Here is a 13,135-nt window from a genome sequence, read left to right as displayed (position 1 = left end):
TATCAAAAGTAGGAAATGGCAAACAATGAGGTTATGGAGGTTAGTGGAGAAAGTTGTGACGGCCCATGGCCAACTAGAAATAATAAAATCTTCATTCGACTCATGGACAAGAAGGTTAAATTAAAGAAAAGTAGAGAAACTGGCACTTTCACAGGAGAAGCTTGGAAAAGGATTAAGAGTGAGTTGAAAATGTTAAATTATCAATTCATTGCTTAGGCTAATGGATAATGACTTACAGGTAAATACTATGTTGTGGATTCGGATTACACTAATATGTCGGGTTTTTTATCACCGTATCGAGGAGAGAGGTACCATTTGAACAATTTCCATGGGCATGGCCGACGACCAAAAAAGATAGAAAGGTGGTTTAACTTTCGTCATTCATCTTTACGTAATGTTATGGAGCTATGTTTTGGAGTGCTAAAAGCTCGATTTCCTATATTGAAGCAAATGCCACCGTATAGTGTTCGAACACAAAAATATATTCTCACAGCTTGTTGTATGGTTCACAATTAGATTAGGATGCATGATGACAATGATGATCTATTCAGAGAATATAGCCAAGAGAATATGGTGATGAGACAATGTCAAAGAGCTAGCGGGAGTAGTTCCCAAAATCCAGTTGAGATTGATGTCACTCGTGGACAACTCTGTCGTACGTCCAATGTTCGTGATGGGATTGCTGAACAAATTTGGACTAGCATGAATCACAGTGGATAATACCACTGCAAATGTAATTATCATTATTTAAAACTATGTTACCCTTATTTGAGGTTTGAACTCAAAGTGAATATCATTTGTATGCGATTGATAGATTTGAGTTTTGGTTTAAGTAAATGTCCTTGTGCTTTTTGTTGATAGGTGTCTATGCAATTGCTCAAATAAAAATAGTTGATGGTCGTAGAAAGTTAATCAATTAAAAGACCAATCATATTGGTGTTAATTGTTTGTATGTGAAACTTTTTTCTTTTATTTCTTTTAATTTCATTCAATTTGAAGAATAAAAACAAAAACAAAAATGATACTACCAAACATGTTGTGTTTTCAATTTTTGTTGTTTTCAAAAAGATTATTACCAAACATGTTTCTTGTTTTTTAAAAACTGAAAACTGAAAAGATTATCAAACGCAGAAACTTAGCCTCAATAGATAAACTAATGACAGATGATTTTGACACTTCAATTTTTGATGATGACACTCTAAAATTTATCTTTTAGTGTAAAAATTATACATAGCAATATACACTAAAAAATAAATTTTGAAGTGCCATCATAACAAATTAGAGTGCCAAAATCATTTTCCTAAACTAATCTCCCTTTCTAAATTTATAAATCCACATTCCTCTCTCTCTCTGTGTCTCTCTCCTACCTGTTTCCTTTTCTTCCTCTAAATAAGCCTAACCTTACCTTCTCTGAAAAGTGAAAACCACCAATCCTTATAGCCAAACCTACCACATTCCTCTCTCTCTCTGTGTCTCTCTCCTACCTGTTTCCTTTTCTTCCTCTAAATAAGCCTAACCTTACCTTCTCTGAAAAGTGAAAACCACCAATCCTTATAGCCAAACCTAACCCACCAATCTCTCTCTCTCTCTCTCTCTCTCTCTCTCATTCCAAACGGAAAGCGATACGTAAACACCAAATGGCAACAAACCCTAACGCCGATATGGACGAGCTCAAAGAGGTGTTTAACAAGTTCGACGCCAACGGCGACGGCAAGATCTCCTTCACGGAGCTCGTCGACGTCATGAAGGCCCTCGGCTCCGGCTCCTCCACGGACGACGACGTGAAGAAAATGATGGACGAGATCGACACGGACCGGGACGGGTTCATCAGCCTCGACGAGTTCGCGGACTTCTGGAGCAAGGGATCCGCCACCGCCTTCGGATCCGGCGCGGCCTCCGCGGAGCTCAAGGAGGCGTTCGAGCTCTACGACCAGGACAAGAACGGGCTCATCTCCGCCGCCGAGCTGCACCAGATCCTGACCCGGCTCGGAGAGAAGTGCTCCGTTGAGGATTGCGGGAGGATGATCAAGTCGGTTGACTCGGACGGAGACGGGTACGTCAGCTTTGACGAGTTTAAGAAAATGATGGGCGGCGGCGGCGGAGGTGACGCTTTGTCGAAGTGATACGACGAAGGATAACGATTTTTGCCCACGATTTTCTTATAATTACATTTTAAAATTTGTCATTTAGTGATTAATACTTCTTCCATCCCAAATTGCTCGTTCTAGGAGACCATACATTTCGCACGCAAAGAACAATGTACTTATGAGATTGTTCTTTTGAAAAAAAAAATCCCATTTTTGTGGGGGGAAATCATGTTGCTAATACATTATTTTTGGCTTGCGAAACTTAGAAAGGTTGAGCAATTTGGGACGGAGGATGTGCGCAATATTAACACTGAATTACAAATTTTAAAGTGTATGTTATAAAAAAAATGGATGTGCAAAAATTGTTTTCTTCTGAGAAATTAACGCTAATAAAAAAAAATTAACGGTAATGTTGGGATCACGCATGGTATAATGATATATGTGCGTATACAGGGCATCGTTTTCTCTTCACTAATCTCTTAAATCCTGTTAGGGAAGGCATCTAATTAATTAGCTTTCCCTTTATGTTAGATTGGTGTTAATATGTCTGATCCTTGATGATGGAAATGTGCTGAATTTGGATTATATCATTCACAATATATTACTTCTTTGACTTGTATATGGTTAATTGGACAATTGGGGATGGTGCTGAGCAGTAGTGCGTGCGCACCTCCGAGCCGTCGGATCGTGCATCCAACGGTTCGGATCTCATCTCGATAATGAACGGCTCTCGATCGTTGGTTGCCAAAATGAGATCGAGCCATCGGATGCACGATCCGACAGCTCGGAGGTGTGCAGCATAGTGCTTTACTGCACAACACAAATCCGAAGTCCGGTTAATTGTTCATGTAATCCATTGAATTGGTTTACGTAATGAACCGAGGTTTTGAGCCTAAACTCTGCATGAGACTCAACGATCTAGAGCTCAATAATTTGATTGGAATTCTTTGCACGGATATTAATTTGTTATTCATGTAAAAATAAAAAAAGTCGACAGGACATTGATGTACTACAAGCATCAAAGAGGACGATATGTCCTCAACTTTACTTTGGTTTGATAACTGTGATAAATAGAATTAGATTCGTAATGAGATGGAATTGAGATGTGATTCGTAATGAGATGAGATTAATAGTGACATTGTTAAATCATAATCTCTTATTTGTTTTGCACAGAATTGGACGATGAGATTACTAATACCATGTTTGTTTTCGTCTGGATGGGATAGGATTACACTGTAATTTCCTTTTATACCCTTTAACAATAAAAATAATATTTCCTCTATCCCATTTTCTTTGTCTTTTTTCGTTATCCGTGTCATTTGTAAATGCTTATATGTCTCAATTTATAATTTTTTTCATAATTTTGAAAATTTTGTATTATAGACCTAATCGAGAATTATCAAATAAGATTGATATCGCATATTTTTTGAGATTCACATTAAAAGATATAAGTGATTGAAAACTGACACGAACTTTAAAAAATGACAAAGAAAATGAGACGGAGGAAGTAATTTACAGTGAGGTTAAATAAAAACAAAAGCAAGTTTTTTTAAAAAAGGGGGTAATTTCAATATTATGTATCGAGAACGTTTGGAAAATTAGGGGGTTTAAGCATGGGATCGTGTGAAACATGGGATATAAGCTCTGAGGAATTTGGAAATTAGTTATTTTCAGCATGGGTATTTTGGTAACTGAGCAAGGGAGACCCAGGATGGGAATGCTAATACCTGGTCCTTGGTGGGATTCCTAATCCACCCGTTTGGCCGGATTGATAGTGTCCCATCTGCTTTCTAGTCCGATCAATAATTCGCATGCTGGTGCGGGAGAGCTCGACGGTGAGGGTGCAAATATATTTGAAACACATCCTAAACTGCAAGAGTCTGGGAGAGCGAAAATGTAGACCATGATTACCGTGGAAAATTAAGAATTGAAGCCCATGACATGACATTTTGGAATATTAGGTGACCACGAATAAGGGTGGAAATTTTCGACACGATACGAAATAGCAGGTTAAGGTCAACTATTTTTGATACGAAATACGAATATGACACGATGCGATAACAAGATACCCACCCCTAACCAAGGGTATGGACGGTGGTGTTCCACTTTTAGAAAAAGTAGGTTTTGGAAAAAAGAAGATAATTTTAAGGTTAAAAATCATGTGTTGACGTAAATAATTTTCTTACCAATATGGATCTTGTTTGATAGATCTCATTGAGATCTTTTAAACGGTACAAAAAAAAATAAAAAAATTTATTTTTTATTTTCGTTATATTTAAATTTAAAATTACATTCTTTTTAAAAAAAAAAATTTTGGGAGAAAGCAGAACGGAACCGTCCATCCTCAAAGGGCAGCGGTGGGCCAAGTTTGAGTTGTGGACTGAGAGGCTTGCAGTGGTGGGCCAAATTATGTGGATGGAGCAGTTTGCTACTGTACTTTGCTTTGTTTGTTTTATGTTTGAACTTGGAACGAAAATTCGGTGGGCATGAAAATTATTGAGAAAATGTTTGGCTTCTTAGAGAAAAAAGGACAGCCTAATTAAGTTTGAGAGTGACTTGATGAACCAATTTCACAAATTAAATTAAATTGTATTTTGTTGCATATTTTGGTTATGCTTATGGACTTTGCGGGGGAAACGATCAAAAAAGATACAATTTTTTTTTTTATAGGCAAGAAACTATATAGACACTTATATTTGCACTAATAGCAATTGTTTGAATTCGCTTACATGGGATGTGTGAAATCACATATTGGTGATGGGACCCATAAATTTCATGTCAAAGAGTTTTGTACCATTGGTGTTTGCGATTATAGCATACCACCAAAATATTTCTCACGTATCTTTCTTTTTTCAACCACCTCCACTCCACCATCATCACCGCCAAAAAACCTTCTTTATGTTCAGACTACGTATGAAATCATTTTTCTGGATAAACCCAATTCATTTTTCTTGAGCTCTTGAGGTTTCTTGAGCTCTTGAGGTTTGAATGCTCAAGGAATTTCGATTCATTTTCAGATTGTAAAGATGTCAATGTCTGAATGATTTCAAATTGTTCTAATCCGAATGTCTGAACAATTTTCGACCTCATGTCAATTTGAGGGTCGTGTTTATCGATAGTGTGTGCAGGGTCCCAGGTGTTGCGAGTGTTTGTGTAAATGTATTTGTGGTTCTAACAAAAGGGAAAGTCTATAATACACCCTTTTTAAAAAGGTGTACTATATGCACCTATTTTGTAGTTCATTCATAACGTTTTAGAGTGTTTCGTAACTTTTGTTCTATAATTCATAACTTTTCAATAGTATGATTTGTAACATTTTCATTATGATTCATAACATTATGATATATCTCATAACCTTTATACGATTCATAACTTTTTAGCAATACGATTCGTAACATTTTTCTCTATAATTCATAATATTTTGGGAGGTGCATATAATACACACTCAAATAAAGGGTGTATATTGTAGTCTTTCCCCTAACAAAATTGACAATGATGGCTTAAGGTGATAATGATTGAAGCCCATCGATAGGCGCTAAATTATTGGTCGCTCTAAAAGAAAGGGGTCCAAATGGACTGGATGTCCTGTGAGACCCGACTCTCATATAGTCATATTTGTACAAATAGAATAAGAAAGAAAAAAAAGAAAGGATTGTGGAGTAGCTTTTAAAGAGGACCACATATTAGTAGAGAATAAGTTAAAAATATTTATGGACTATATTTTGAGAGAAATAACAAAGAATGGAGATATACTCCTGCTTAGAGATGGGTATGTGGGTGCTAAGGAAGAATTTGAGGGTTTTCAGCTTGTATGGGGTTCATGACATTTGGCACCAATAATTCATGGGGTTGTCTCCCATAACTCTCTATATGTATGTATGTATTTTTTGGTAATACACAAAGGGGGAACTCGGGAAGGGGGAGCTGGGTTGGAGAGAGGGGAAGGAACACTAAAGAAAGGGAATAAAATGGGAGGAGATGAAGGGTAACGCACAAGAGGAAATTATGGAAAGTTATGTAAATATATTGAAGGAAGTAGGATTGGTTTTTCTTTAGGTTTTTTTGCTTGTTTGTAAGTGAGTGAGTGGCGTTAAACAACTGATTTTGTTATGTTTTTATCGTGGTGCTTGAGGAGATGGGTTGTTAGATGCTCAGTTTTCTCTATTTTGGGTTTCTATCGGGTTTATTTTGATGATTTAAACTGCTCGCATTTAAGGATTTGTTGAGAACATCGAACTCGCTAAGAAATACATTGTTCAGGTTGATAATTGATACGCTTTTGAAATTCACATTATGTTGACATAAATGGGTTGAATAAGTTATAATTCGGTGTTGTAATAATCTCTTTTTTTCAAGATCATAAATGCATTAGGAAATCATACACAGGGTCTGTGATTTACTTACTTTTGAATTTTTGGATCTATATTTAATGGAAGCATGCTATTATACCCCTTGGAACTGGGGGTTGGTGCTGTCTCGGCCGATTGGGTTATATTCCGGTCTCGATCCGATGATCGAAAACGTTCACTTTGTAGAGCTCGTCGAGTAGAACAACTATGCAGAAAACCTGCTTGATCGGATATCTAAGTGCTTGATCGGAACACATATAATTTGACAATAATGAGTTCCAGTGGATTTGATTTAGTGTTTCAAATTAAAAATGTTTTGATTAGGCACATAATGATATCTAATCGAGCTGGTTTTTTTTAATTGTTCTACTAGACGAGCTTTACGAAATGAACGTTTTCGATCATCAGAGAGAGACTGGAGCAGAGCCCGATTGACCAGGACAGAACGATGTCAACAACCCCAGTTTCCCTATTCTACCACTTGGGAGCATGGCAGAAGTTTTCATTCCAGAGGGGAAGAGGAAAACTGCATGCAAGTTGTTTTTAAACTTTTAAGAGCATCCCCGCACATATCCTCAAGCCAATGATGGAGTCCGAAGAGGCTAGTAAGCGTTGTCGCCCCTCTACAATATAAAAATATATATATAAAAATCATACTTTTACATTGGAAAACAAATTTACTATCATAGGAAAAAAAAATGAAAGTAAAATTTTAAATAAGAGAAGATAGTTACAGACGTTGTCACCCCTCTATTGGAGTGCACTAAAATAAATATCTTCTTACACTATGAAATAAGATTCAGTAGTTAACTCCGAGAATAAAAACTGTTTTAGAGATATTTTAAAGTCAACTGCCGGCGAGGGGCGATCGAGATAGCAACAGACGGCAAACCATACGCATCTCTCTCTCACCGGACGGTCACACCGCAGCCGTTCGATCTTGAAACCGAACCCAATCCTCGCCCTCCGTCTAAATCCGACACCAAGCCCAACTACGCAATAGTACTACCTCCATCAAATCACTCTGCACAGGTAACTACTGCTTAATGCACGGTGCACCGTTACATGATATCCTTCAGACCCTTTCAACGCTTAGAGCTTGTGCGTATCGTTTTATGCATGACTCGTGCGCTATGTAGATATATGTAGCGGTGGTGAAGCACGGAATATTCTACGAGGCGATGCCGCCGAGACATTGAAACGAATCATTTGCTTCTGTTCGTAAAGAATAATAAGAAGAAAATGAATCAGCTGTTCAAATTTAAAAAATAGTATGACTCGTTTGCAGGCAACTGTCTAGCAGGAGTATATAACACTGTCAAATATCTTCCTCCGAATTTCCCAACTCAAGCAGTAGAGACTCGAGAGCAATATATCTTTCCAACTTTGCCCCCGAGACATACCCCCTCCCTGACCCAAGATGCGCGAAATTCTCCACATCCAAGGAGGGCAGTGCGGGAACCAAATCGGATCAAAATTCTGGGAAGTCGTTTGCGAAGAGCACGGGATCGACCCGACCGGGCGGTACACCGGGGATTCGGATCTCCAGCTGGAGCGGATCAACGTGTACTACAACGAGGCCGGTAGCGGGCGTTTCGTGCCGCGGGCCGTGTTGATGGACCTCGAGCCCGGGACCATGGACAGCGTCAGGGCCAGCCCGTATGGGCAGATATTCAGGCCCGATAACTTCGTGTTTGGGCAGTCCGGGGCAGGGAATAACTGGGCCAAGGGTCACTATACCGAAGGTGCTGAGCTTATTGATTCGGTGCTTGATGTCGTTAGGAGGGAAGCTGAGAGCTGTGACTGCTTGCAAGGTATGTAAATTAAATTGTGACCGGGGCCCTGCAGCCCTGCTGTCTATTTTGTTCGGCTCGTCGAGTTTGTGTTAAAAAATATATATATATATATTGGATGATGTTATGGTATCTTCGGTCATTTTGAGATACCGTAATTTTTGACATAATTTCATAACTAAAACCTATTATAAACATAACAAAACCACCCAAACAAGATATAACCAATGAATATCTAAAAAATCAATCAATGCATAACTAAACTCAACCAAGACATAACAAACAGTTATGCCTTCTTATGGTTTTGTTATATTTCTAATGAATTTTGGTTATGCTCATAATATTTTTGTTATGTCAAAAGTTATGGTGTCCTCAAAATAACCGGAGACACCGAAGTCATTCTCTAATAATAATTGGATGTGTCGGTTTTGTCCAATGGTTGAGTTTGTCGTGTATGCAAAAAAATTTACTAACTCACAATAGTTGGGTATCGGAAGCGTCGTGGACTAAACACGATAGTATTTGAACTTTTGAATGCTAGTATGAATATTGAGACAAGATTCAAAGACAAGTGTCGATATCGATGGCCCATCGTACTATTTGCGAGAAACTCGATGGCCAATAAAAGGAACTTTTGAAACTTTTTGGACTCGAGATGGGCCAGCCACAAACTGAAGGATTCGTCTGGAACTTGAGGAAAAAAGAGAAGGAAAGAAAAATTTAGAAAGATTCTCTTAATTAAAGAGTAAACAGGAAGTAAAATAACAAAATTAAGAGTTAGGCACTGTAAATTCTTTCTCCACACTTTTCTCCAAGTTTCGTTATTACAATTGTATCCATTTCAGAGATTAATAAAATTTCTTTAGTAAGCACTAAAATATGCAGTGATTCGCTGATTCATACCCAATTTTTAGTCTTAAAGTACTGTATGAAGATGATCCATCAATGACTCTCTCGGCCGGCACGAAAAAAATTTGTGTATTTTTCTCTTTTGCTTAAAAAAATGCTTGAATTTTAGATAATTTAACAAAACTTGGAGTTTATAATATGTTAATCATCTTAATTTGTTATTAGGACTAATTTTAAGGTAAATCAAAGTGTTAGAATTTTATTTATACCTCTGCTTTAAGTTTTTCGGTTTTTTGTATGCACCGGTACTGGTAAGTATGGTCCCAGTAGATAAAACGGCACGCTTGTCGGTACGGGATTGATTACTTTGAGTGCACTTGTAATATTTGCCGGCCACCATTGTGGCACGAGTACGAGCCACGAGAACGAATCTTTCAGCAAAAGGCGGGTGAAGATGCTTGCTGTGAGAGGTAGAGCCCTCGTGCACTGGATTCCAAGACTGTAATTCATAGTGGTCCCATCGATAAAATTGGAACGATACAGAGAAGACTGTAATACATAGTGTATCTCTTACATTGCCGAGTAATGATCACTGCCGGTTGATTGTTTCAGCATTTCCTAGCGTGTTTAATTCCTATGCATTGTTTCTGGCAAATCATCAACCACACCTCACTGCATACGAAAGTACAGGCAGTGAGGAAACTGCGGAGGAACGCGGAAACCTAGGTAGAAGCTAGCTTTTCTTGTTTACGTAGATCAATTATGCTGGCACCGTACCCACGGTGGAGTGTGTGGGGCACCTGTTATGCGAGTGAGTGTGCGTAAGAGTTTGTAGGTGTGTTTGGTTTTAGAATTATCTCTATGGAGATAACAAACCAGCAGAAAACTACTCCAAATCAGTCTGTTTGGTTGCAGCTTTCAGGATCAGTTTTACAGAATCCTTTTGTAGATTTGTTTGGTTCGCGATGTTTGAAAATTGCTCTTTGCTTAGATTTATTTTTGGAAAGTATCTCGTTTTGTCGATGTTCCTGAAAATTTGCTTCATATTCTCACAAAACCGTATCCGCCAAAAGATGAATATAAGATATGAAAGCAATGTGTGTTTGCATACTGAAAAACAGTTTCTGAAACCTTTTCTGCAAAATTGGTTATGAAAACAGCTTTCATTCTCATTAGAAGTCAATTTTCCTTTCATTTGTTTCCCACCTGTTGATATGTGATGTTGCAGGGTTTCAAGTTTGCCATTCTCTTGGAGGCGGAACCGGGTCTGGGATGGGAACCTTGCTGATTTCAAAGATAAGGGAGGAATACCCGGATCGAATGATGCTTACCTTCTCTGTGTTCCCCTCTCCAAAGGTTTCAGAGACTGTTGTGGAGCCTTACAATGCTACACTTTCTGTTCATCAGCTGGTTGAGAATGCCGATGAGTGTATGGTTCTTGACAATGAAGCCCTCTATGATATCTGCTTCAGGACCCTCAAACTCGCCACCCCAAACTGTAAGTATAATAACCACCCTCACACTGGGACAGACATAAATTCAAACAAAGAGAGAGAGTCCTAGCTTCACTTGTCCACGATAGCTTCGTTCATTGAAAATAAGAGAAAAGTTGCCTGATTTCATCATCTTGCCAAGCTTCCTTCATGCTTGAAGGAACTTGAAGGTTTTGTTACTTGATGGACTATCTGTTTCTTTTCCCTTCCTTGGTTTCTCTATCTGTTTCCTTTCCCTTCCTTTCTTAATCAGCAAACCAAACACATCAGAAGAAATCGTCTTATATCTTTTGTAATTTTTGCTTGTGTAGATGCAGTTTTAAAAATTGGCTATTGATGTCGACCAAAGAGAGAAGCAATCTCAGTCATTTAAGCTGGATCATTGATTTGTGGAGGATATACCAAGGGAAAGGAAAATGACGGAGAACAAATGCAATTGACTTTTACTTCTCAGCATCATTTTCTTCTTTTATTTTCCCTTCACGAGTTCCTCCAGAGACCCATAATCCAAACAAAGCCTTATCCACAATAGTTTCCTTCATAAAAGAGAACAGTGGCCTAATTTGATCATACCTGAAAACATCTTAAACTTCTCTATTCTTGTGTCGATGCAGTTGGGGACTTGAACCACCTGATCTCAGCAACAATGAGTGGAGTGACTTGCTGCTTGCGATTCCCTGGTCAGCTGAACTCAGACCTCCGAAAACTGGCAGTGAATTTGATCCCATTCCCGCGGCTCCACTTCTTCATGGTGGGATTCGCCCCACTGACGTCTCGTGGATCCCAGCAATATCGAAACTTAAGCGTCCCAGAACTATGCCAACAAATGTGGGACTCCAAAAACATGATGTGCGCAGCGGATCCGCGGAATGGCCGGTACCTAACTGCATCAGCCATGTTTAGGGGCAAAGTAAGCACGAAAGAAGTTGACGACCAGATGATAAATGTGCAGAACAAAAACTCCTCCTATTTCGTCGAGTGGATTCCAAACAACGTCAAATCCAGCGTTTGTGACATTCCTCCAAGAGGGCTTGCCATGGCTTCGACTTTTATAGGGAACTCGACTGCTATCCAGGATATGTTTAGGAGGGTTGGTGAGCAGTTCAATGCTATGTTTAGGAGGAAGGCATTCTTGCATTGGTACACCGGGGAAGGAATGGATGAGATGGAATTTACCGAGGCAGAGAGCAATATGAATGATCTTGTTGCCGAGTACCAGCAGTATCAGGACGCCACAGCTGAAGGAGAGGGTGAGGACTATGATGATGATGCTAGTGCTGAGAACTGAAGGTGATCGGCCGATTTGCTGCTTCGTACCATTCGTGCAGCATTAAATCGCTAGATTACTCGTTCTTAAATCGCTTTTATGTGTTTTATACGTTGGGAAAATACTTGGAGTATGTGGAAATGAATCACCTGTATTACTGTACTTGATCTATGGCTATCACTTTTGGTTTTGCAAGTGTTTAGTTATGTTTGCTGAGCATTCTTGTTGTGGGCTACATGGTATTGCTATCTCATATGGACTCTTGTTGATCAATCAACCATGATATATTCAGTTTGAAATTTAACCAAGAAGCATAATAGGAAACCTCTCAGGTGTTCTCAACTCATTTTGGGGCAGTCGATACAGAGGTTTGCTCCTACAAGTGGGCAGTGGGATTGGAACTCCAAGATCAGGTGCGCGTAAGCTGACCGGCACACGAGTTATAAAAAAAAGAAACATGCTAGGCAAGTTCCTATTTCCGAAGATAGGTCATGCAGTGAAAGTGGCAAACGAGACCATTGCTGGATTTTATTATGATCACAGCATTTTCATTGGTTTTTGCTATTATGGCTTGCTACAGAGTCATTCTGCCATTATTTTGCTATTCTACTTTTGGGTTCAGTGTTATTTCTGCTTCACTTTTCATTCCTTATCATTGGATCAAAAAAGGAATGAAATGACGAGAGTTGATGCTGATTTGCCTAAAGGTTTGCCCAAGCCAAATTCGGTGCCAAATTCGCACAAGAAAGGGATGGAGAATTCAAGATTGGAGGTCACTACAAGATGAGCCGTTTATCATTATGATAGGTGACAAGTGAAAGGTGGCAATAATATACTCCGCTAAGGCATTCTAACAAACCGATAGACTTAAATCTTGTTCCTACGTTACCCGATTGTTCACAATAAAAAAACGAGGTCGTATTGAGTAGCATGGTGCTATTAGCAGAGCATACCAGATGCATGGTAACAAGAATGTTCAGCAATCGTTGTATTGCCCTGCTAACAAGTGCTAGAAGGCGAGCCGAGATTTAGCGATTGCTACTTAAATAGAGCCATCCGACCAGCTCCATACACACCTTCGTCGGGTGGGTGAAAAAATCCCCACCCAACGAGCACGGTGCAAGATGACCTTGTATATCGGATATTTATCCAAAATTTTCAGCCAAAATTGCACATTGCCAGTGAGATCATAACTGCAGATATCGGGACTCTGCGCTAAAAATAAGGTCATGCGATTTAGTTTAATGGAGATCACCAGTGTGCCCCATTATACCAGCTGGAGTAATTTCAAACAAAG

The 13,135-nt window shown here is 39.0% G+C and overlaps 2 protein-coding genes across 3 annotated transcripts; both read left to right on the top strand.

Annotated features, from left to right (window-relative positions):
* The first annotated feature begins 1,332 nt into the window (after nt 1-1,332).
* Nucleotides 1,333-2,706, top strand: LOC131311986 (probable calcium-binding protein CML18). Its single transcript, XM_058339665.1, has one exon. It carries the CDS (start codon nt 1,638-1,640, stop codon nt 2,121-2,123), a length of 486 nt encoding a protein of 161 aa, XP_058195648.1. The 5' UTR covers nt 1,333-1,637; the 3' UTR covers nt 2,124-2,706.
* A 4,524-nt stretch (nt 2,707-7,230) lies between these two features.
* On the top strand, nt 7,231-12,057 carry LOC131309746 (tubulin beta chain-like). Of its 2 annotated transcripts, XM_058336350.1 has the most exons (4): nt 7,231-7,468; nt 7,576-8,250; nt 10,307-10,576; nt 11,186-12,057. In XM_058336350.1, exons 2-4 carry the CDS (start codon nt 7,857-7,859, stop codon nt 11,857-11,859), a joined length of 1,338 nt encoding a protein of 445 aa, XP_058192333.1. In that variant the 5' UTR covers nt 7,231-7,468; nt 7,576-7,856; the 3' UTR covers nt 11,860-12,057. The 2 variants fall into 2 exon arrangements, with proteins under 2 accessions (XP_058192333.1, XP_058192332.1); XM_058336349.1 differs by having other exon boundaries at nt 7,262-8,250.
* The last annotated feature ends 1,078 nt before the right edge of the window (nt 12,058-13,135 follow it).

Source organism: Rhododendron vialii, chromosome 12a (assembly GCF_030253575.1).
Source record: "Rhododendron vialii isolate Sample 1 chromosome 12a, ASM3025357v1".
NCBI lineage: Eukaryota > Viridiplantae > Streptophyta > Magnoliopsida > Ericales > Ericaceae > Rhododendron > Rhododendron vialii.
This window is presented reverse-complemented; position numbering and strand designations above follow the sequence as displayed.

Bases quoted from the DNA above. Each gene is read 5' to 3' on its own strand.
- LOC131311986 (XM_058339665.1), top strand. From the start codon at position 1,638: ATGGCAACAAACCCTAACGCCGATATGGACGAGCTCAAAGAGGTGTTT.
- LOC131309746 (XM_058336350.1), top strand. From the start codon at position 7,857: ATGCGCGAAATTCTCCACATCCAAGGAGGGCAGTGCGGGAACCAAATC. The intron at 8,251-10,306 runs GTATGTAAATTA...GTGATGTTGCAG, and splicing joins GAGCTGTGACTGCTTGCAAG to GGTTTCAAGTTTGCCATTCT. The intron at 10,577-11,185 runs GTAAGTATAATA...GTGTCGATGCAG, and splicing joins CAAACTCGCCACCCCAAACT to TTGGGGACTTGAACCACCTG.